The 25,275-nt window shown below is 31.3% G+C and overlaps 3 protein-coding genes across 3 annotated transcripts; all 3 read right to left on the reverse strand.

Annotated features, from left to right (window-relative positions):
• Nucleotides 1-574: 574 nt before the first annotated feature.
• On the reverse strand, nucleotides 575-1,308 carry LOC125371104. Its single transcript, XM_048379250.1, has 2 exons — nucleotides 1,126-1,308; nucleotides 575-1,075 (listed from the first exon to the last, which is right to left on the reverse strand). Exons 1-2 carry the CDS (start codon nucleotides 1,306-1,308, stop codon nucleotides 575-577), a joined length of 684 nt encoding a protein of 227 aa, XP_048235207.1.
• Nucleotides 1,309-3,502: 2,194 nt separating this feature from the next.
• On the reverse strand, nucleotides 3,503-8,300 carry LOC8261468 (primary amine oxidase-like). Its single transcript, XM_015717892.3, is given in 6 exon segments — nucleotides 3,503-3,827; nucleotides 4,066-4,604; nucleotides 4,715-4,828; nucleotides 4,930-5,314; nucleotides 7,020-7,630; nucleotides 7,632-8,300. Coding segments are annotated over 6 exon segments (2,007 nt in total). The 5' UTR covers nucleotides 7,806-8,300; the 3' UTR covers nucleotides 3,503-3,643.
• Nucleotides 8,301-19,804: 11,504 nt separating this feature from the next.
• Nucleotides 19,805-23,121, reverse strand: LOC8261466 (primary amine oxidase). The gene is made up of 5 exons (XM_002516731.4): nucleotides 22,196-23,121; nucleotides 21,320-21,704; nucleotides 21,103-21,216; nucleotides 20,428-20,966; nucleotides 19,805-20,178 (listed from the first exon to the last, which is right to left on the reverse strand). The coding sequence occupies exons 1-5, from the start codon at nucleotides 22,978-22,980 to the stop codon at nucleotides 20,001-20,003; spliced, it is 2,001 nt and encodes a 666-aa protein (XP_002516777.1). The 5' UTR covers nucleotides 22,981-23,121; the 3' UTR covers nucleotides 19,805-20,000.
• Nucleotides 23,122-25,275: the final 2,154 nt, after the last annotated feature.

Below are 25,275 nucleotides of genomic sequence, written 5' to 3' on the forward strand. Positions count from 1 at the left end.
ATGACAAATTCACACCAGGAACAACAGCCGCAGTGTGAGGGGTTTTGAGTTGATCCAATACATAAAGTCCTCCTTCTCTATGGCCGATCCCAATCACTTTTTGAAATTGTGGATCCTGAACAAAACAAGCAGAAGAAGAAAATGAGACTGAGCATCCAGTATCACAAATCTGACCAACAGAAGCAAGATTCAAAGCAAGACTAGGAATGTGATAGACATTAGATAAAAATAGAGAAGGCGTAATAACCGAACCAACACCTTGCAATGGCATAGGTGTACCACTAGCACTCATAACAGGAACTGAAACTTTACGGGTTAGAGAAGTAAATGATGATAAATGAGGTGACATATGGTTTGAAGCACCAGAATTTAAAATCCAGGAGGAAGGGGATATACCTGAAGGACTAGATGACATACCTACTTGAGAGGAAGCAGACATGACATGAGGTTGAGAAGCAAGGAACTGCTGAAACTGCTCAATCAGTGATGGGTCTAAGGAGGAGGTTGACAAGGCATTGTGAGGACGAGGTAGAAGAGGAGGTCCATTGTGGAGAGGCGGTGATTGATACGACCACTAATGAGACTGTTGCTGCTGCTGTTGATGAAACTGTTGTTGTTTTCCTCTGCCCAATTTCAGACACTGAGATTTCCAATGACCTTTTTGCTTGCAAAACCCGCATTCATCACGAGCAACAGATCCATATGGCCTGAACTGAGATTTAGAGTTTGATCGAGGAAGCATGGCAAAAACAGATGGAGTAGAAGTTGAAGAAACCTCTTTTACAACTGAGGACTTCAAACGAATTTCTTCAGCCAAAAGTTCACTAACAACAGAATCCATAGAAGGCAGTGGATGACGATGCAGAATAGACCCACGAAGTCCCTCAAACTCATCACGAAGGGCCATTAAAAACTGTACCAATCTCTGCTCCTCTCTTCGTACAATATAAGGCCCAAAGGCTCGTAATTCAGCAGGTTCTGTGAGAGCCAACTGATCCCACAAATCTGTCATAGCATCGTAGAATTCCTGAATACTCATACTTTTCTGCTGAAGAGCACGAATGTCAAACTCCAACTGGTATTGCTTTGCAAAATTAGACTGTATACCAGCTAGTGATCCCAAACCTCCTTAGCCTCATATTTTGCTAATTGGGTGCCTATCGAATGCTTAACAGAATTATTGATCCAAGTAATAATTTTTGAATTATCAACTTCCCATTTATCCAATAATGCCACATCATCTTGAGGCTTAATATAAGCATCCGAAATATATCCCCACTTTTGTTTCCCTTTCAAGAAATTTTTCATCACGTAGCTCTAATACGCATAATTCTTACCATCCAATCGAACACTAGCTGGCCGAATCATCTCTAGCTTCAGCCATACGGAACAGACAAAAGAAAGGAAAATTCAACAGAAATCAACAACAATCAATTACTCCAAAGAAGGGGCAACAAATTTACTTTTACAAACCGATAACAACCTTACAAAGCCTCTTTTACAGATTGCTTATGTGCCATAACCATTTATCAATATGAAACCACAATATATAATTTTCCACCAAGCAAATAAATTTAAGCCACAACCCCTATCAACAAATCCAACCTTAAACAAATCCCGACGCACGCGCAAGTAGAAACGCAAAGAAGAGGAAGAACGAGCGACGTCGAGGTCATACAAAACCCAACGCCACTACCGGGTTTTCTTTATCTTCAAATGGGTTTCCAAGATTTTGGTATAGTCGATGTCGGTAGGCCGTTTTCAACAGACGAAACGCCGAGGCCGTTTGCAGTAAAATCCAACGCCTTTTGGGTTTTCTTTATCTTCAAATAGGTTTCATATTTGCAAAGCGAAGTTCTTTGCCGTTTACAGAGAGGGTCAACAACAACGCTGTTCTTTGCTTTCATGTACACACAACAACGACGGCGTCGTTTTCAAAGAAAAGCCGATCTATGCTAGAACGACACCATTTTCCTTATGCTATACCAGACAACACAGCAGTGAGGCTAATCCTTCCGCTAGTCCAAACAACAAATAGAACCGAATGTCCTCATTGCAAAATAAAACAATTTAGCTCCGATACCATGTTAATATTGAAAGAAAATCATAATATACATCATCAAAAGAAGCTTAACCTAAAAATAAAGGAAAGATGACTATTTATACTCTAACATGGAAATAACTATACTACCCTTACAATAAACATTTAATTACGGTGTTTAACACATATTATTTTGTTACACGTTTTTTTTTTAAATATTTATTCAAGTCCGGTGTTTACACTATATTAAATAATATATATATATATATATATATATATATATAAATATATTAGATAATTGATATATGCTCTATTATTTAAAATTAATAAATAAATATCAATCATTTATCAATTTAGTATATAAGTAGAGAAATATATCAAATTTAGACTATTTTTCTTATTTTGATATTTATCTTTTTCTTAAAATTAATTTTTTGCTTGTTTTTTTTATTAATTCTTTTAAGAAAAAATAATACTAAAAATCCGCATACCGATTATTTTACATCATCACAAAGTGACATAAATCTGGTGGCTATTAACTCCTTTTAGAGATAACCTTTTATGGTCGCTATTAATTCTCTTAAACTATAAATCTATTTAGATAAATAAAATATAGTTATTTCTCAACTTTTTTTTCTTTAGCAAATTGAATTCAAGATGCCATAATGCATTAAATACCGTTCTTTTATTTAATCATTTTTGGTTTTCTATATTATAATTTCTGTAAGAGTTATTTAATAATTGTTGTTATTGTTATTATTATTTAAATATATAAATTTGTTTCAAATGTATATTTATATTTTTAAATTTATATTGATTAGTCAATTTAACACTTTAAATTTTTATTTAATCTAATAGGTATTCAGATTTTATTTTTTTAATATTTATATCTTTAAAATTCAATTTAACTTAAAATACACTTAAATTTTAATTTTTTAATTATAGTTAAACACGTTCTTATAATATATGTAAACGTATTGAATAAAAACACATATTAAAAAATATTAAAATATAACAAAAAAGAAAATTCGTGCATCTATTAGGTTACATCAAAATTTAGAGTGTTAAACTGACTAAATGACCAAAATTTATACACAAAAATATTCATTTGGCCTTTTTTTTTTATTTAAAAAAAGAAAAGAAAAGAAAAACATTACCATCAAGTTACCTAAACGGGAACTTTTTTTCCTTTTCCTTTTATTAAAATGCTAAGTAGAGATCTTTGGAAAAAAAAAAATGCTAAGTAGAATGTGGATGGAATGAATTAAACTCTGAACGTCTTTGAAGGATAAAAGGAGATAAATTATTTGACATAAAATTATTGATATAGCAAGTCAATATAGTTGGTGTTGGATTTCAATTTGCTCTTCTTAAAACCTTCCTCATAAACCAACAGTAGACTCAAAACAGGACTACAGGCTGAACCAACGTGATGATTCACATGGATATATTATTCGAAGATCAGAAAACTCGGGGAGAAATTAACTCCTTTCATTAGCTCCTTAATATTGTTTTCATAGAAACTTATTGATAGAGCAACTTTAATAGCATAATCATGAACGAGTTGGAGTTACATTCCGATTTCCTCTCCCTGAAAGTAGACTAGGTTTCTACAGGCTTAGGAGGTATGACCTTCAAAACAGGATTGAACTCAAAGAAATTAGTTGGTCGAAGCTCAAATCCACTACTTAATGTTGGCATCAACGGGAAGTCTTCTTGGCAAGGGACATGATGAATCCCTATCACATGCCATAACACTATGTCCTTGTTATCGATCTTCCTATTCCTGCAAATTCAAGAAAACAAAATATAACATATCAGATTGAGGTTGGACCTTTTCTTAAGGAAAAACACAAAAAGAAATTCGAAATTGTTGCTTACACCATGTCAAATTTGCTTTAAAAATAAGTTTTAATAACCTCTAATCCAACACATTCAAAATGGTTTCTTTTTCTCCAAAGTAGTTTCAACAATAATGTTAAACAGGCCCTGCAAGCCAGCAAATTGGACATTATGCTACATACCTGAGGGTCCAAACATCTAATGTATCTTGGCCATGGCTTTGATCAACATACCGTCCACCTGCCCATATCTCAGACTTGTTATATGGGGTAATCCACACATTATATTTAGTGAATGCTCCGCGAATTTGTGGATAGTCATCCTCTAGTAGAAGTGGTTGCGCCACTGGCCCTGGTATTAAACGATAACCATGAATGTTTCCAGGTTTTGTTTTCTTATTTGGATTCACAACCACCAGTTCAGCAGGTGCTTGCCCTAATTTAATTTTGGCATCTGATTCAGTCTTGGCTGTTTCACTTACAACTGTCCAATAACTCTTTCTTGGTGTGGTCTTATTAGTCACTGTTTTAGTTACTAATTTCTGCTTAACCAACGAATTATCAACACCATCAATGTCAAGATCAAGACGATATGTCAGAAAATGATCATGGTACAAACCGATTGTATTATTTGCTAATAGTGTTCCATAAACTTCCTCATCTATCTCTTCCGAATAAGTATATGTTGATGACTTCACCTCTAGAATTCCACTCAAACCAACCTGTTGAGGCAGAGAATGATCTTATGGTCTTCTAATTAATAAGGATTGAGGAAGATCTGAACTAATATAAAGGTACACAGTATACTCTTTAATGTTCATGTCTACAGTACCTGTACATTGATAGAACCACTTGGCTTGAATTCCCAGTCCAAAATATGGTCGTAGTTACCGATTGTAGCAACCATTCTCACCACCAGGCTCACTTCTGGCCTTGCCTCAGTTATCTGTGAAACCATATAAAGACATTCATTTGAGGACTTCAATTAACCATCATAATTAATTAATTCAAACTGCGTAGTGCTGCAGAAAGTCAAGAAATTCAAACCGTTTCATCAGGAATGGCTAATTCAGTGTGTCTCCACATAATATCACCTGCATGCCTTTCGAATATGCAAAATACTTTTGGTACTTGAACAGGTGTACCATCTTGTCCAGCATGGTACCCATCCATGAACACTGCATTGTTGGGGCAATCGGCTAGTGGCACTAATGAAGCAGCCAAAAAACCGAACCCATATTCTCCACAATCAAAAAAGGTTTTGAAGTAATAATCCTGTGTGGGATCCTGGTATGGAACAAAGAGCTCAGATATATGCCCTCTGTATAATACACTGCGATGCTTGTGCTTTTCCTGATCGCAAATAGATGCTAGTGATATTACTAGACCAACTCGTGCATCAAATGCTAGATGAAAAACCCAGTTGAGCCATCTGAACATAATCGAAATTGAATATCAAATCTTTTGGTTGTTTAGTAATATAAAGCTTGTCAGAATCAAATTTGTGCCAAACGAACAAATATTGAGTGACAAAAAGTAATGCCACAGAATCTCATATAAGTGAAATATCTTTTCTTTAATAAATAATTTTTTTTACCTAATAATATTATATACCAAATACTCTTAATCTAATCTTGTAAATGAAACATATAATCTATGCTAAATTAGGGTTATTTATCTATTATACATTTCTTTTACAGTAAATGATTAATTTTGTAGTTATACAATTATTTATTATCTTAGATATATATGAAACGAAAAAATAAAAAATAGAAGTCAGAGAAGTGTCAGAAATCAAATTGATAAAGCTTAAAAGAGAAACTATATGTAGGGTCGATTATTTTTTATAATATTAATTTTTATTTTTATTTTTATGGACTAAGAATAATTTAATACATTTGCCAAAAAGAAAAAGCTTAAAAGGCTTGAAATGGAAAAATCAGACAAGTCTACATCAGGTAGTGTTTATCAACCAACAATTAATGTGCGAAATATGATGAAGATGAGAAACATACAACGAAGTATGAGTAGAGTGAACTTGTGAGCTATTTAGGATTGATTCAGAAAATAGTCACTTTAATGGAGCTCGAGTAATTTGACAAGTTCTACTCGAGCTCTGTATTATTCAATTCAAGCTGAATCCCAGGTCTAAAGAGGGTTTAAACTTAAAAAGATTACAAGATATTTATATTTATTATATCATAAATACATATAAATCTCATCTGTTAGATTAATATATATATATTTTAAAAAATATGAAATCATATATAAGTATTGATAATCATGCATATATTGATAACTATATTATTATTTTATTAATTTAAATATATTAATCGAATAATATAAAGATTAAAAAAATTAAATATACCTAAGTTAAGTGATAAGAATAATTGCTTGAGACTAGGTGAATTTTCGTCTTTATGGCGAGCTAAGAAAATGATTATCCAATTTTATCTAGCCCATGGCAATTTTGATTCTCCGATAAATAAAAATAAATAAATTTATTATTTAAGTTTCATTAGATTCAAAGTTAAATTTGAGTTTAAATTTTCTAAAAAATTTGATCTAAATTCAAATTTTTTATTATTTAAAAACTAAATTCAAAATTGACTTCTTCAAAAATAGACTCGACCGTGAGATGGGTGTTTACTGTCTAGCAACGTTAAATTGCCTCCTTTGAACTTATCAGACAAAGAAAGAAAGAAAACTGTGTGATCCTGTTCAGGAAAATCTCTCCCAGACTCATAAAATGGTTCCTTTATGCTTATCCTGACTCATGTAATATTTCTGCAAACAAAGACTTCATCTTTATTTTCATTTCATTTCAGCCGAATGCAATAAATATTTCTTATTAGAAAACATTTGTTTTATGTTAAATTATGTTGAAATTTTAAAAGAAAGATCACAACAGTGATGCACAAATCTTTTATTATTATTTAACAACTGAGTAACGTAATATTTGTTTACAGTATAAATTTAATATTTTATGCAGCCAAAGAAAGTTAAATGTTAAGAAAAACTAAGAAAAAGAAAGTTAAGTATTAAATAGTTAATTTGGCTAAATAACTTTGAAAGCAACAAATGACATTCAAGAAAACTAAGAAAAAGAAATTAGGAAGAATGAAGAAGAGAATTACTTGATAGTGTGGCCATCAATTTTGAACCCTGGTCCATCAGGTTGTAAGATAGCTGCACGATTGATACGAGGACCAAAAGGCGGTTTCTGCTTCGATAATCTATAATCAGTCCCCTCAGCTTTTGGAACAGGAATCCTTTCATTATCATTATATTCAATAATCTTCATTTCATCAAGATCAACAATCATTTTTATCTCTTCAATTGGAAGAAGGAATAAATTAACTGTGTCATTCATATGAAAACACTGAACTTTTACCACTCTTCTATTCCTATCCTTCCCAAACCAACCTACAGTAAATGAAGCACAAACAACAGCAGATAAATTAAGGCCTCTCGATTTAACTGATTCAATAAAAGGGCCATATGTTAGTGGCAATTTATTTGCTGCTACTTGTTCATCAGCAGCAAGTGTAGGGTAGCCATAGTCATTATAGACTTGAGTACCTACGATGGAACTTGTTGATAAGTCTACTATAAATTCATGGCTTTGTTTATTGTAACGAGTAATGACCAGGGCTCGTCGAGGTGGGGGTTCAGTTTGGGGTTTTGATAGCCAAGAAAGGATATGTGCTTTGTTTGGTTCATCTAGCCCTACATAATGGAATGTAATTAAGCTGGTGTTTTTGGAAGATAAATGAGTTCCGGACAATTGTTTGGACCAGGGTTAGCTCCTTTGGACTCAAAGGGTCTAGTGGGTGCTGAGTGGTGGAGCTTGAGATGGGAGAAATTGTAATAGTGAAGATGGAGAAGATGAAGATGAACACTAGCTTTGATGTTGCAGCCATGGATGTGATGCAAAAGCTCTCTCTTCGTGGCCCTCAAATAGGTGGATATTTGTTCGACACTTTGGCAGTGTTACATCCTACATTTAATGACAATTTATGCCCTGCACCCTGCCACACGGTGCATTGTGGTAATAGGACTTTTTGCACGTGTGAGCTTTTATTGAAAAAAAATATTTTGCATCTCTTAGTTAAATGGTTTGCACTTTGCAGTTGCACGTCCGCCTCCCTCTCTCTTTTATTTTCCTTTTTTTCTCTTCTTTTTATTTTTTTGATCTATTACTTGAAATTTTTTTCATTAATCTTGTTAACACTAAATTGTTGTCATTATTTTTAAATTGCAGAAAAAACTATTTGAAAGATTATTTTTTATATTAAGAGAAACATTCATAATAAAATAAATGGATGAAAAGATTAATAACAGGGTACAAACCTAATTATTTAATGAACTTTCTATATATGATTCTTCATTGTAAAGAAAGACATGCATATTTATAAACTAGCGTTTTACTCGCGACTGTTATAATTATTTTAATTATAAATAATGATATAAATTAATTTTATAAATAAATTAAATAATATTTTTAATATTTGTGTCAAAATATAATAATACATACTAAAAATTTGTCTCAAAATTTAAATATTATAAATGTATATTATATTACAGGTAAAAAATTTAAAAATTAATATAATTATTAACAACTTTTATATTATTTCAATTAGTCAAACTCCAAAAGAATTCAAAATCGATATTCTTTCGACAAATGATAATATAAATTAATTATTAAAATTAATATAAAATATAATCTATAGAAAGTATCCGCATACTTAAAAATTTATATTATGAGTGAATGAAACTAATTACTTTCACAATTGACAATTTAAGAATTTCATCAGTATGTAATTGATAAATCTATAATCTAATACAAATCAAACTAGTACAACGAATCCTACTCCAACAAGGAGTCTTGATGATGCAAATCCTACTAGCTCAAAAAATTCTAATCCAATAAGGAATCCTGATTCAATTTTGGAATCCTAATCCTGCAAAGAGTCCTGATGATATTAGGAGTTCAAGCAACGAAAGGAATCCTAATTCAACTAGGAGTCATAGTTCGATTCAAATTGCAAGTCAACGAGCTTATCCAAGACATTTGGACTAAGGACACATCAAGGCTTGAAGAATTGGATTTAAGTTCAAGACTCATTAATCTATTTCAGTTTATTGGGCTTAAATAAATTTAATTAGGCTTAAAAAAACTAAAGCAACTGAATTGGAGCATATAAAGACTTTGGACCTAACTTGACTTATGTTATAAGGCCCATCTATATAACTTATGTAAATTAGGATTTTATGGCTTATTTTGCGCGGTCACACGTGTATTTTAACTTAATTAGGACTTTGTTTAAGTTATCTCTTGTAGTTAGGAAGGTTATTTTTATTCTAAATTAGATGTAAATTCTTATTAGGTAAGTAAGAGTTCTATTCTTACTAAGACTTTGGATATTTTTTTAAAACATGTAAAATTCGTGTGCCTTTAGCAGATTATGATAAATTAAAGTTTTTACTTTCTTTCAAGCCAAAATTGTTTGTATCTTGTGTTCTTGTTTGAATGCAAAACTTATTTATCAAGGAGTTGATTTATCTTTGTGGCATACTTAGGATTAGGATTTAAGGGACTTAGTTTTTCTTAGGTTCTAATTCTTGATTATCTTTCTAAGAAATTTGTCTTCTAACATTTCTTAGGGGTTGAACCGAATTGGTTCTTGGAATTTTTATGTTAATGTGTTGGGGGTCCGCAATTCAAAATGGGTTCTCAAGCTTATTCGTGAAGGTTCCATATCATAACCAAAAGTGTTATATTTTTATAGTAGTCGTCAATATTAACTATTCATAGGCACAATATTCATTGTTTATTATAAAGATGTTCATTTCTCATTACATCAATTTTTAAATGTTCATTACTTTATGAAAGTTGTTTATTATTTATGATATGTGTAATACCCGGATTTTTTTTATATATATTTAATAGTGAGTTTTTATTTAAGTTAATTTTAGCTTTATTTTTATTCAAGTAAACTATTTGAGAAATGATTATATTTTGGTTATTCAAATTTTCCCAAATGCATATTTATATAAATAAAATTATATATTGGAAAATTATGATAGAAATTGTAAGGGATGTTTTTATAAAAGAATTTTGAGAAAATTGGTATTATAATTGATTAGTAGTATTAAATTTTGAGTTGGAAATTGATTATTTAATTTAATTGTGTATAGGATTTAATTGGAGGATTATTTTGGAATAAGGATTAAAAGTATAATTTTATTTTTGTGAGGGTTTAATGGAAATTTGTGAGTTTGGTATTTTCGTAAATAAATATGTCGGTCAGGGGTATTTTTGTAATTCTGTATTTTCAATAATTCGGATTTGGTCCAAATTAAATAGTTAGGGGCTTAATTGAAAGGCTAAAAAGAAGTTTGGGGGTCAAATTGGAATTCTGCAGAATGAAATTGTAAGTAATTAAGAAAGTTGAGGGACCCAATTGAAATAAAGAAAAGTTCAGGGGTCAAATGTCGATATTGAAGGGAAAGAAATCGGGGAAGAAGAAGGGAGGAAGAGAGATGTCGGGGGAGAGAGAGGAGCGCGCGGAGGAAGGAGGCTGTCGGGCCGTCCGGGCGCGGTCAGCGTCCAGGGAAGATGGCCAAGCTTCCTTGCCGCGTGCCGATCGACTCCTCTCGGCCCTCGGCTTTGTTTTGGCGGCGGTGTCGGCAGTGGTGGCCGGAAGCGGAAGATCCGGTGAGAGAGAAAATGGTGGCGTTTTGGGTTTTTCCGGCGAGATCCGGCCGGAGGATGGACGATCGGAGGGCGTATCCCGACTCTCCTCGGCTCGCGATGGCACCTTTGGTTTCGTGGCGATCGGACTTCGTTTGCAAATCGACGGTCGAGATCGTCCGTAAATCTCTCCGGATGATCGGGTGTCAGATCGGAAAATCGAAAGCGGGGATCGTCATCAGCGCGTCGTTGTGAGTCCGATGGTGTGTTCGGATCGTCGATCGGACTCCGGCGGCTGGAGGCGAGTCGACCGAGCGACCGAGCGTCTCGGTAATTATCTTTGGCCCGTTAATTTTGGAATTCTTGGTTTAATTGTGTCTAATGGTTTATATTGAGTATTTGATGATTTTTGTGAGTCAAAAATAATTGTCTGTCAGTTTGCCTGCCTTGTATTTTGTGCTGTGTGGCGGAGTCGGGAAATAGTGAAGTTTGGGGACCCGACTCCTATTGTTTGAATCGTTAAGTATTTGAAGTGTTCTTGGCAGTCCTGGACCCGTTTTACGGGGGGTAATGTTCGTGTTGTAGGGAGGTTCTCACGGATTTTCAGAATTCTCCGAGTCGAGATTCTTAGATACCAATCCTAGGAGTCTAGACCTAGGATTAATGATGGATTGTCTCGGTATTGATAAATTGTTTTCCGTGATTAGATGATCTGTTCGGCTCGCTCCAACCGAGGCAGAGCTAGGAGGTCGCCCAATCCCTGTGAGTTAAAGTCATTTAATCATTGCACTATTGCTAAGTCTGATTTTAATATGCTATTTTGGAAGTTTATGCTTAACATGGTTACTAATATCTCAACGTAATTAAGTTTACTGGATTATTAATTATTGAAGATAATATGAGTATTATTATAGTAATGTTATAATAATTGCAAATATCATCAGTTTTCCACCTGAGCTGCCTGATGTTTTACTCTTAATTGTTAATCATTAATTTGATATGGTTGAATGACTTCATTATACAATGATATTTATTAAATGGATGATTGTGTCTTGAGAAACGTGGCTTGTAGAACATGCCTTTGATGGGTTACATCGGACCGGCATAATCATGGACATGTAATAAGATATTCATGGGTTTGCCCTGGTCGAGCATGGCTCTCTGGGCTGATTTGTGTAAATTGCCGAAGGTAAGGTCCCTGGTCGAGCATTGCTCTCGGGGCGCCGGCTTATTTGGATATTTAAGTGACCAGACTGGAGGTAAGGTCCCTGGTCGAGCATTGCTCTCGGGGCTCAGTCTTATTGGATTAAGAGAGCCGAATGGCTACTAGATTTCTTATTTGGATATTTAAGTGACCCGGTGGAGGTAAGGTCCACTGGTCGAGCATTGCTCTCGGGGCCTTATTGGATTAAGAGAGCCGAATGGCTACTAGATTTTGGGGTTTAGGGTTCTACCGAGCCACTCGTCCCCTAAAAGTAAATATATATTTTTATTTATTTATTTATTATGGTATTTGATTATAATGTGATTTGTATTTACGTGCATGGTTGATATTTTGATTCAAATGATTAATATTTTATGTGAAGGAAATAGTAGGGTATGATTATAGTATGGTTTGATATCGATTTGAATAATCTATGTTTTCGAGAAGAAGCAATAGTCCCTAGATTATTTGATTTTAACTCACTCTATCTCCATTTATGTTTTTTCGTATTTAGTTCTCCATGACTCTTATTCAAGAACTCCTTCATCATCGGGTGATGTATTTGATTTGGTATGTAAATTGGTAAATCTTAGATTCTCCATGAGTAGTAATAGTAAATGTATCGGTTGTAAATTTTCCGAGCTTCCCGGGTCTCGCCTAGTTTTTCCGGTAGACCAAGTAATTTTGTAAAGTGTAACTATTAAGATAAATTGTGGCTTTAATAATATTAATTTGAGATGAGATTTGTTTAAATCCGGTGAGTGTCGGGCTTACTACGGGTTTGGTGGCTACCCATTCCTAGCGGGTGGGGTCGTGACAATATGCATGCTCATTAACTTTTTCTTATTAATTGAGTAGTTATAACTTTATATATGTCTTTCAAATCACTATGGAATATTTATTTTAGCTGAAAATAATGTTAATTTTTTTTAAAAAGTTAGATTTATTATTTTTGTAATGCATATTGAAATATTTTTATGATTGATATAAGCATTCATCATTAATAGGCATAATATTCATTAGTTTGTTAATAAATATTCATCATTAATGAACCTCATATTCATTAATTTATTCAAACAAACAAATATAACATAGACATAATATAAATTGTCTTTGTAGTTAGTAAACAAAAAAAATGTCAAGTTAAAGTTATACTATAAATATTGATATTGTGGTATAAATATCTTTTTAGTGAAATAATGTTAGCAAATAATGAACATTCAGTATATATTTACTGAATATAAAATTAATAAATATTTAATACCGATTTAGTGAATACAAATTTAAAAAAAAAAACGCGTGTCATAACTCTAACGCGCGCCATAGAATTCTGACGCATGCGCTATATCTGACCGGACCACATTACATATGCAGGATATAAGGCCTCACATTTGATGAATGATATATACATATAGTTATAAAATTATAAATATATATTTCTTAAAACACATATTAGCATCTAATAGGTAGGTTACACTATGAGTCTCAAATAAGATTTTAGGGCATAGTATATTTTTGGATATAAGAATAATGATTAATCCATATATATATGAAATTTATTCTCGATTAAGACAATAGTCTTTGTACGGTGAGCATTTGGTTGAACTTTTGTATATTTTATTTTATTTTTAAAATTCTAACTATTTCAATTTAATTTAATATTTACTGAATCGATTAATTTATATTTATATGTATTTATATCTTTCTGTATATATATAAATTTTAAAATATAATAATTTTCGAGACATAGAAAATAATTTTGACTTATATATTTATTGTTGATATATAAATCATTGTAATACGTTATTTTTTTATATTTTTGAATTATTATTTTATATTTGAATTATTATATTATTATATAAATCAACATATTATTTTTCTAATTTAGTAATAATTCTAATTCAAAAACACGTAATTATATGTTAACAAATATGTTAGCTTCGAAATTAAATAAAAATTTCTATTCTTAAAAAATATTAATTATATTTTAAATATTACTTTGTGTAAATAAAATTAAAAGATTAATTAATAAAATTAACAAAATATTGTCATATATATGGTCAGTTATATCTTTCATTAAATGTTTATTTTATAAATATTCAGTTTAATATTGGTTAAATTTGTACATATAAGTATTCTTGCAATAAAAAATCTAATTTATATTTTTTAAATTTAGAATATTATAATTAAAATAATAGTAGTTGTCCTAAGCAATATATATATATATATATATATATATATATATATATATATATATATATATATATATATATATATATATATATATATATATATATATATATATATATATATATAAGAAAAATAAAATACAATCATAATTGTTTTGGTAATAAGTATCGTGACTTCTATTCAAATCGTCTTTTTTTAATCTGACTGCTATAATTTTTATATTTCAGTTTAATTAAATAAATATGATTGAAACTTCTAAAAGAAAATGATTTAAAACATTTTCAGTTTATTTTAATATGATCTAAACCTTTTTCATTTTAGTTAAATATGATTTACCTACTATTCAAGTAACATCATAGTAACAAATAGTCGTCGGAGCCTAATCTATATGAACAGAAGGCTTTAGGTGGGGAAAGGTCAAGTGTATACATGTGTGTGCTATTTGGATAGTATTTTAAAAAAAAAAATTCTTAGATAAGTAAATTAGATTAATTATATATTAATATCTGGCTTTATTTATTCATTATTGTATTTTATTGATTGATTTATTTGTTACCATTAACAATTCATGATTAAAATTCAATCAATCAAAACACAACAATTAATGAATAGAATTATATGTCTGAAAATAACATGTGAGACTAAATCTATATAAAAATTTCTCAGTTTTTTAATAAGACTTTCTTCCGTTGTAAAATTTGTCCCATATTTTCGAAATATAATCCTATATATCTTCTGGGTTCCTATGATGTATCTGTCTTAACTACATTAAAATGCTTGGATTTAACCATGTTTCTTGCTCGGTTTATATTCCTTCCACATTTTTTCTCAATGTCTAACCAATGATGTGCCAGGCAGATGAATAAATAGAATTACAGTGCAGACATATTGTTTTAGTACTTATTATTATATAAATTGAATCTTTATTTTCAAAAAAAAAATTATGTAAAAAAATTAAACATAAAAAGAAATGAATAGACCTAAAGTCATATAATATAGTGGTCTTATATATTTTAAAAGATATGGTTAAAGATTATTTGGAGCGATAAAAGAAAATCCATATAGATGACTCTAATTAACCTGAAATTAAATTTTAACTAAGTTGAATTGAGTTATATCTGCAAATAATTTGTACTTTCCCTACCAAGCAATGGGTGCCGGCAAGATACTCTTACCAACAAAGTGGCAAGGCATTACACTTGAAATTTTATCTTAAAAGATAAATTTCATGAGCTTTTAGAAGGCAAATGCCTTTCCATGAGCTGAGATTAGAAATTCCAAATCAACTGGAGCCTCTTGAATCCAAACATGTCCTATGTTAACAGTATTTCGAAATGACTTAAACAATGTGAAATTTTTGTTTGCAGCTCGTGTAATGAACTTGTAATTCAGGATAGCAACATGGTTTGCTAATTTACTAATCCTTCATCGCCAGCTCTCCCATTCAGAGATTCCATCATCATTTACTTTGGTTGATCAAAACCCTTACTGTTAGAGTCGACTCCATTTCCATATCTCTGATTCCATAATCCAGAATAGTCTCTAAAGCCCAACGTAAAGCTAAACATTTAGCTATGCTACTGCTACCAATAAGACAGGACCTAATAGTAAAAGAATAATTAGAAAAGGAAGAAAGAAGAAAAGGAAGTAAGTAGCTTATAAGTTGGTGGTGCAGCAAACCAAAATGGCTATAGAAAGCTACAACATCAATTCAGCACACACTTTACACGCATTGAACACTTGTTTCTTAAAGTTACCAGAAAAGCTTAGTAAGCCTATGTCTGACTCGATGTTATCCTTATAATAATACAGACGAATTTCAACGATTTCTTGAACTGTGTGCTCTGGTGAATAGGCAAAAAAGCCAATGAGAAATAGGAGGGGTGCACCTCTTGCAACTTTAAAAGCCTCTGTGCACATATTCAAAAGAGGTAAGGGAAAAAAGAATTTCCTTGCCGAAGGCCATTTCTAGGAGAAAAAAATCTGTAGGAAAACCACCAACAATAACGAATAAAAAACAAGCTAACTAAGAAAATGTCACCCAATTTTCTCGTAAGTTTTGCTCATATCTAACTTTAACAACGTAGCATCGTTTTAACTCTTTCTTTTCTTTCTCAAAAGCTATATAACATTAACTGTAATTAATTTATAAAGAAACACTCTGAGATTTCAAAATAAAATCAACTAGAACTGATTTTTGTAATGATCCTACAAATAGCATTGCAAAGGCTAATTGTGGGTCTAAACTCCTTGTGAACTCCGGTTTTTTTATTTTTTGCCCCACCAGGATTCAGTGGCCCCAAAAGATCCCATGATTTCGACTTTAGATCCGACTCTGTCCAACCATACACACATGTGAAGCCTGGGGTTGGAGATGGTATTGCGTGATGATTCTGGTACTTCTATTACAGGTGCTTCTTCTGTGATGAATGGTGTCTTTGAAGTCAGAAGGTGGGGCTGTGGGATCACGTGAGGCTCTTTCCTGAGTTAAGAATTTGGGATACCAGAAGGTGGTATTTGAGCTTGATTGTAAGGCAGTGGTAGAAGCTGTCATGACTAGAACCAAAGATGTTGCTGAATTTGGCTCTCTAATTCATAGTTGTTTATTGGTATTGGACTATGAAAGAAACTTTTCAGTGTGTTTTGCTAGAAGACAACCTAACGAAATTGCTCATTCATATTTCCTCGCCATATATATATATAATTTAATGAGCCAGTTGTTAGATAAATATTGAAAATCTCATTGAATGATGCATCGGCATCGCCAATCAATGGTCCCAAATGAGACATACAATGCCAAATGAAGTGCAAGTTGGCAAGATTGCAGGCTAAAGGAATCCTTAGCTCAAGTTTTTGTAGCTCTCTTAACAAGACTTACTATGCTACAATGGCAATTACTTGAAGAGTATAATGTTTGTTTTTAAGGATTTTTTATAAGGGATTTTGTAGAACTAGTAGCTTTTCTATATATTAACATTCATTGTTTGATTGAAAAAAGGTTATATTAAATTCTATAAATTTATTAATTTCCTATTTACTTGAAAATCTTAAAATAAGAGACTCTTTAAACCTCCATAGAAAATAAGTGAAACACACGCAAAATTTATTCTAAAGTTATCTGCGAGTTTGTGAGACATTCTTCTAACCGTTTTTTTTTTCTTTTTTTTAGGATAAAGTCTCAATTTTATATTTAATTGTATTACAGGACCAAATTAAATTTGTCCTTATTGTTCCTCTATGTTTTTTTTTTAGCTAGTTGCATATAATATCTCGCCAAATGAAGTGCTTAAGCTCCTCTTTTGACTTGTTAATGACGGAGCTAAAGAACGGAAGAAACTTCCGTTAAATACAACTAGAAACAAAGAAAGTGACAGTATGTCCTTGGGATCTGATATACCATGTGAATTTGACAGGAAAGAAAAATTTAAAATGGTGATCGGAAAGTCAAAGAAGGATGAGAAGGACCTACCTTCAAAAGCCACCCAGCCACAAGTTGGAGTTAGTGTGGATGCAACAGCTGTTGCTGCTATTCTTCAGGCTGCCACAAAGGGCATTAAGAATCCCAATTTAGAAATCCTCTGGAAGACCTTAAGTAGCACTGGTCTAGGTACTAGCAGTGAAGGTGGAGGTAGCCTGCTTTCCTCTTGGCCGCAAAATTCCAACCAGAAGCCAGATAAAAATGAGTATAAAGCCATTGCTAAAACAGCAGCTCTGGCAGTAGCAAGTAAGGCTGATTCTTCAGAAGCAACCTTGACCAGAGAGCAGAAGTTAAAGGCTGAGAGACTAAGACGGGCGAAGATGTTTGCAGCGATGATAAAAGGTGGAGCTGCACTAGTGAAGAGTGAATCATTGCATGGTTATCTGTAGAACCATCTGAATCTGGATTTTCTAGGTCAGATTCTCAGGTTGTTCATCTTGTGGGTGGAGAAAGGGAAGGTAGTTCAGCTCCGATGGAAGTCGATACTTGTAATAAAATTGAGAACGCAGAAAAGAAAGGATTGGCCGATGAACAAAATGAACGAAGATCAAAAAGGAGTTATCGATCTAGATTGAGAAAGCAGAAAAGAAAGGATTGGCCGAGTGAATCATTTCTCTTCTCAGTTGTATTTAGAGGAAGTTTCTTCCGTTCTTCAGCTCCGTCATTAACAGGTCAAAAGAGAGGTTTAAGAACTCCGTTTGGTGAGATATTATGTGCAACTGACTAAAAAAAAAAATAAAGGGTCAATCTGTACTTGAGGTTATACTTTAGGGGTAAATTTAAACCCCAATAAAGAATCATTTTATTTCTATTAAAAATATATGAGTTATATCTAAAAGTACGTGGATGAGATAATAGATTTCTGGCTTAATTAAAATCTCAAAGTTAAATTTTAAATATATAATTGTCTTAAAATTTTTGAAATAGTGTTTAATTACTTATAAAGATCCTATCACGATACAATCTAAATTATTAATAAAAATATTTTAATAATAAATAAAAGTCTCAAATTTGATCTTCTTTATAACCTTATTTGGGTAGGCAATTATGTTGGCGAATGTCATTAGACAATTAGTTTCATTTATTACTAATTTTTTTAATAGAAATCCAGGAAGAGCATCAATCTCTTCAACTTGGGGTCAAGTGGTAGACGATGTCGGCAATATATGCCTTGCGTTCCGGTCCATCTTCTTGCGGGCGAGCGTCCCGCACTCTAATCGTTATTATTATTTATTTTTTCTAAATTTGAAATTACAAAAGAAATATAATTAATATTATATAATCTAAAATTAGATATTAAATAAATATTTTTATATTTAGTTGTCATAATTATTTCTAAATTTTGAATAATAATATAAATTAAATTTATAAATAAAACTAAATAAATTTTTTAATATTTTATAATTATCTATGATATTTTTATGAATAATAATAAATTAAATATTACTAAAATTTTTTATTTTTTATATAAATTTAAACTTTTATGTATTAAAAGATAATACAAATACTAAAATATAGTAATACATGTTAAAAATTAGTAATATAAATTTTTATCTTTCAATTAGACATACTCTAAAAATTAAAAAATCCATATACTTTCTGCAAATTATTAATAAATTATCTTTTAAGACTAATATAATAAATTAAAAAATTAAAAAAATTTATATTATTAGTGAATAAAATTAATTTTTTTACATATTTACAATTTAAATTTTTCATCAATATATAATTGATAATTTCATAACTAAAATTATTATATTTTTATAATGAACATTAATGTTCATCAGGATAATATTTATTATTTACTTCAACGATATTCATTTTGTATTCAATCAATTTTTAAATGTTCGTTAACTTGTTATTGTCAATTCAGTAATTATGAATTTATATATGTTTCTCAAATCACCATAAAATATTTATTTTCAGATAAAAATGATGTTGATCTTTTATGAAAATTACATTCATTATTTTTATGATGCATATTAAAATTATTTTGCGATTGATATTGTTAATTATTTATAGCATATATGTCTTTTGATGGATATTTATTAATTTTTTTAATGGTGTGTATAACATTAGTAACGACCATTTTAATAACTTTTATGCTCTGTCCTCTTCATCCTTATCGTTTTCATGTTTTTCTTCCTGGTCCCGGCTCTATCCCAGAATGCATATATGCAGGGATGAAGTCCAGGGCGCGTATAACAAAACTTTTTACAAACTTGTTTTCCAGCCATAATTGTTGAAGAAAAAGGAAAAACTGTAAGTATTTCATTTTTATTATTGGACCTTAATAATCGTGCAATGAACATTCACGCTTATAAAATGATTTTGTCCTACTCCTGCACTCAGATACCATTCAAAATATTTTTCCTTATTTATAAATGAATTTCTCAAATATGAAAAATAAAATTGAAAACAAATTAACTAGACGTACTAATTTATTCTAACTCCAAAATTTAAAATGTGAGAAGTGTTCTCGTTCCAAATTACTCTTCCTGAAAATCTTTCTTATAAATTCAGAGTAGACTAGGAGCTGGCGGTGAAGTTTATACAGGCTTAGGAGGTATCACCTTCAAAACACGACTGAATTCAAAGAAATTAGTTGGCCGAAGCTCGAATCCAGTAGTCAATGTCGGCATCATAGGGAAGTCCTCTTGGCATGGGACGTGATGAATCCCTATTACATGCCACAGCACTATGTCCTTGTTATCAATATCCCTATTCCTGCAAATTCAAAACAGAAATAACATTACCAGAACCTTTTTCTCAAAATAATTATCACCCTTCTAGATGCCGCTACAAAAAGCAATTTGAAATTGTTGTATATACCATGTCAGGTTTGCTTGAAAATCAAGTACTTTAATAACCTATAATCAACTCATTGAAAATAGTTTTTTTTTTTTTCAAAAGTAGTATCAACAATAATGTTAAACAGGCCGTGCAAGCCAGCAAATTAGACATTATGCTACATACCTGAGGCTCCAAACATCTAATGTATCTTGGCCATGGCTTTGATCGACATACCGTCCACCTGCCCATATTTCTGACTTGTTATATGGGGTAATCCACACATTATATTTAGTGAATGCTCCGCGGATTTGTGGATAATCGTCCTCCAGCAGAAGTGGATGGACCTCTGACCTTGTTATCAAACGATAACCATGGCTGTTTCCAAGTTTTGTTTTCTTATTTGGATTCACAACCACCAGTTCAGCAGGTGCTTGCCCTAATTTAATTTTGGCATCTGATTCAGTCTTGGCTGTTTCACTTACAACTGTCCAGTAACTCTTTCTTGGTGTGGTCTTATTAGTCACTGTTTTAGTTACTAATTTCTGCTTAACCAACGAATTATCAACACCATCAATGTCAAGATCAAGACGATACATCAGAAAATGATCATGGTACAAGCCGATTGTATTATTTGCTAACAGTGTTCCATAAACTTCCTCATTTATCTCATCTGAATAAGTATATTTTGTTGCCCTCACCTCTAGAATTCCACTCAAACCAACCTGTTGAAACAGAGAATGATCTTATAGTCTACTGACAGTCTGAACTAATATAAAGCTAAACTATATGTGTTGTTGTATATATATGTGTACATATATATACATGTTTAGTTGAGCATTACTGGTTTAAATACATTACCTGGATATTGATAGAACCACTTGGCTTGAATTCCCAATCCAGAACATGATCATAATTACCGATTGTAGCAACCATCCTCACTACCAGGCTCACTTCTGGCCTTGCCTCAGTTATCTGTGAAACCATATATAATGATATTCATTCTAGGAATTCAATAAACTATCCTAATTAATTAAATCAAACTGCATAGTGCTGCAGAAAGTCGAGAAATTCAAACCGTTTCATCAGGAATGCCTAGTTCAGTGTGTCTCCACATAATATCACCTGCATGCCTTTCAAATATGCAAAATAAGTTTGGTACTTGAACAGGTGTACCATCTTGTCCAGCGTGATACCCATCCATATACACTGCATTATTTGGGCAATCGGCTAGAGGCGCTAATGAAACTGCTGATAGACCAAAACCAAATTCTCCACAATCAAAAAATGTTTTGAAGTAATAATCCTGTGTGGGATCCTGGTATGGAACAAAGAGCTCGGATATATGCCCTCTGTACAATACACTGCGATGCTTGTGCTTTTCTTGATCGTAAATGGATGCTAGTGATATTACTGGACCAACTCGCGCATCAAATGCTATATGAAAAACCCAGTTGAGCCATCTGAACATAATCGAAATTGAATATTAACTTTTTTATTGCTACTTAGTAATATAAAGCTTGCCATAGTCAAATTTTCTTCCCAGCAAACAAAAATTTCAAACAATATTGGAGTGAGAAAAAAGAAATGCTACAGTTCCTTTGAAATCATAGCTTCCATAATTTCTTATATCATATTCTTTTTCTCTGGGAGAAGTCCGGTGTGAACAGGAGAAATACGCGTTGGTAACATGGGATATTATTACATAAGTGATCAGTACTATGGAGAGGGCCGGTAAAAAGAATATTCACCGTGGCGTGTAGCTATTTATGGAATAAAGTAGGAGATACATGCGAAGCATGACCGAAAATGACTAAATTGCTTGTCCGAAATATTATTACCTTTATAGTGTATGGCTATGTAAAATAAACTTGAAAGCAAGAAAGTGCATTCAATAGCTTGAAGACATTGAAAAAGAAGTAAAAAGAGGGAAGGAAGAGCGAAGAAGAGTTACTTGATAGTATGGCCATCAATCTGGAATCCTGGTCCATCAGGTTGTAAGATAGCTGCACGATTGATACGAGGACCTAAAGGCGGCTTCTGCTTCGATAATCTATAATCAGTCCCTTCAGAATTTGGAACTGGAACCTTTTCATTATCATTATATTCAACAATCTTCATTTCATCAAGATCAACGACTATTTTTATCCCTTCTATTGGAAGAAGGTATAAATTAATTGTGTCATTCATATGAAAACACTGAACTTTTACCACTCTTCTATTCACATCTTTTCCAAACCAACCTACTGTAAATGTCGAACAAACAACAGCAGATAAATTAAGGCCTCTCGATTTAACTGATTCAATAAAAGGGCCATATGTTAGTGGCAATTCATTTGCTGCTACTTGTTCATCAGCAGCAAGTGTAGGGTAGCCATAGTCATTATAGACTTGAGTACCTACGATGGAACTTGTTGATAAGTCAACTATAAATTCATGGGTTTGTTTATTGTAACGAGTAATGGCTAGGGCTCGTCGAGGTGGGGGTTTGGTTTCGGGATTTGATAGCCAAGAAAGAATAAGTGGTTTTTCTGGTTCATCGAACCCTACATAATGGAAGGTAACTAAGCTGGTGTTTGTGGCAGATAATGAGTTCCTGACAATTGCTTGGACCAGGGTTAGCTCCTTTGGACTTAAAGGGTCTAGTGGGTGCTGATTGATGGAGCTTGAGATGGGAGAAATTGTAATAGTGAAGATGGAGAAGATGAAGATGAACATTACCTTTGATGTTGAAGCCATGGTTGTGATGCAAAATCTATAGCTTTGTTATCCTCATATAGATATTTTTATTTTATTTTATTTTTTTGCAGTTTAGCAGAGGACCACATGGTCATGCCTTGAACACAGGTCCCAAGTAGCTTTATATGGCTAGTTTTTCATTAACTAGTTTGAAATGCTAAGTCGCAATCTTTGATTAGCGGACATTATACAAGGAGTAAATGTTCAAATTCTAATTTTATAATTTCTCGCTTAATTTTCCATAAAAAGAAAGATGCCTGATAGTCACAACATCACACATGCATAATTTATTAATTTCCATGATGATAGCAATGGATAGAGTAATTTAGCATATCCAGTCCAAAACGAACCTATTAAGAAAATAAATAATTTTAAGATTTAGTGTATGTCTCCATTTATACACCAAACCGATAAATAATTAATATGTATTTATTAGTTTTAAATGATAGATAATGTGTCAATCGTCTAATACTAAAATATAAAACACCTATATATACGTGTCACTCTTCTATTAGTTGTGATGTATACATCAAATTTATATAAATTTTAAAAAAAATTTATAAATAGAGGTTAATAGAGTTTAAGACAAGCATGGATAATAAAACCAATATCCGTAATGAATATGAAAAAAGTATGAATTAGTATAATTATTTGGATGAATTTTAGGGTATCGAAGCTTATAATGACTTTTTATATTTTTATATATTCATATAAAAAGAATTTATAAAATTTAAAACAAATTTATATAAAATATTTTAATATATAACTTCTATTATTAAGTCAATAAATACATAAAAATATTTAAAGTCATTATAAATTACCGCACGTATATAACTATCTGTATTTCAGTCACTCAAATCTTGAGAGGCAAACATTATGAATGATGCAATGGCTAAAAGAGAAGTAAGAAGGAACTATAATTGGATGGTATCTTGTGATAATATATTTTTAATATAGAGATTCTTATCTAGATTTGGTGTATACAATATAATTAATAGAAAAGTAACACATATGTATAAATATTTTACACTTTTATACTAAATAATTAATATATACTTTATAATTTAAAATTAACAAATATTTATCAATTATCTATCAACTCGAACACATCCACCAAACGTCTTAATAAAACGAACTAATTATATGTGAAGAAGCTTGTTTGAACACCTTCAGTCTGATGCTTTTATGTGTGCTAGACTTTAGGTGCAATTATTTTCTAAGTGGGATAGCTGATGTCACATCTTCTTACGTATTGTTTAACTTTTCCAGCATCTTGAGATTTTAGGCACACAATATTAATATTGTGTTGTTTAATTAGTTTGAATGGGTTAGGCAAGTCTTTTAGTTTGGATAGAATACATCATAATATTATATTTTTCTCATTTCAGAAACATTTAATAAAAATAATTTTTTATAAACTTAAAAGCACGAATTAATTTATGCTGATACACACTTAAAAAAATTAATGTGTACTTTATTGATTCTGTTTATTTAAGTTTTATAATTTATTAGAAATATTTATTTATGATTTATTTATATATTTCTTTAATATGATACATATTCGTTGTAGTACTTTATCATATTGTATATTATGACTTATCGCCAAAATTAGATTAGTATCGTCACTTGTTTAGATTTACTGAGACTTTTAGTTGCTTGGATTTTATGGATGATATTTTTTTTCTTATTGTAATTATTACGATACTTTTAATTGTGTAACTATATTTCTTTTATGGAGCTTTAGATGGAAGACTTTGATTGGATAATGTATTGTAAATATATTTCTTATTATGCAACTTTTAGTTGTGTAACTATATTTCTTCTATGTGGATTATGTGTTGTGTGTGTTTTTTTTAATTAGTTTAGCCACGTAGATGGAAATTTGTTAATGGATAATGTATTGTACTAAGCACTTTTCTTTATAAAATTAAATATGCGGCTAATATAAATATATTAAACAAGATAAATAATAGTGGTATTTTCAAAATTACCTCATTTTTTCACCATGCTAACTTCATATTATGGTTTAGTTCTTTTTTTTTATTTTCATACTTTATTGATGTCTTTAAAAGAAGGCTAATTGATAAAAATATTCTAATCTATAAATAATGAAAATGCCCTTTTAATGATGAAATGATCGTACTCACGAATTTGAAGTTCAAATTCTTTTAGAGATTTTTATATTTTTAATTGATTGAAAAAAATTTTGAATTTTGAATTTAAACTTTTAATAATAATTGTCCTTTTCATGCTTATAAAATCAATGAAATACTTTCTTCAAAAAAGTCGTACTAA

The sequence above is a fragment of the Ricinus communis genome, chromosome 9 (genome assembly GCF_019578655.1).
Source record: "Ricinus communis isolate WT05 ecotype wild-type chromosome 9, ASM1957865v1, whole genome shotgun sequence".
NCBI classification, from domain to species: Eukaryota; Viridiplantae; Streptophyta; class Magnoliopsida; order Malpighiales; family Euphorbiaceae; genus Ricinus; species Ricinus communis.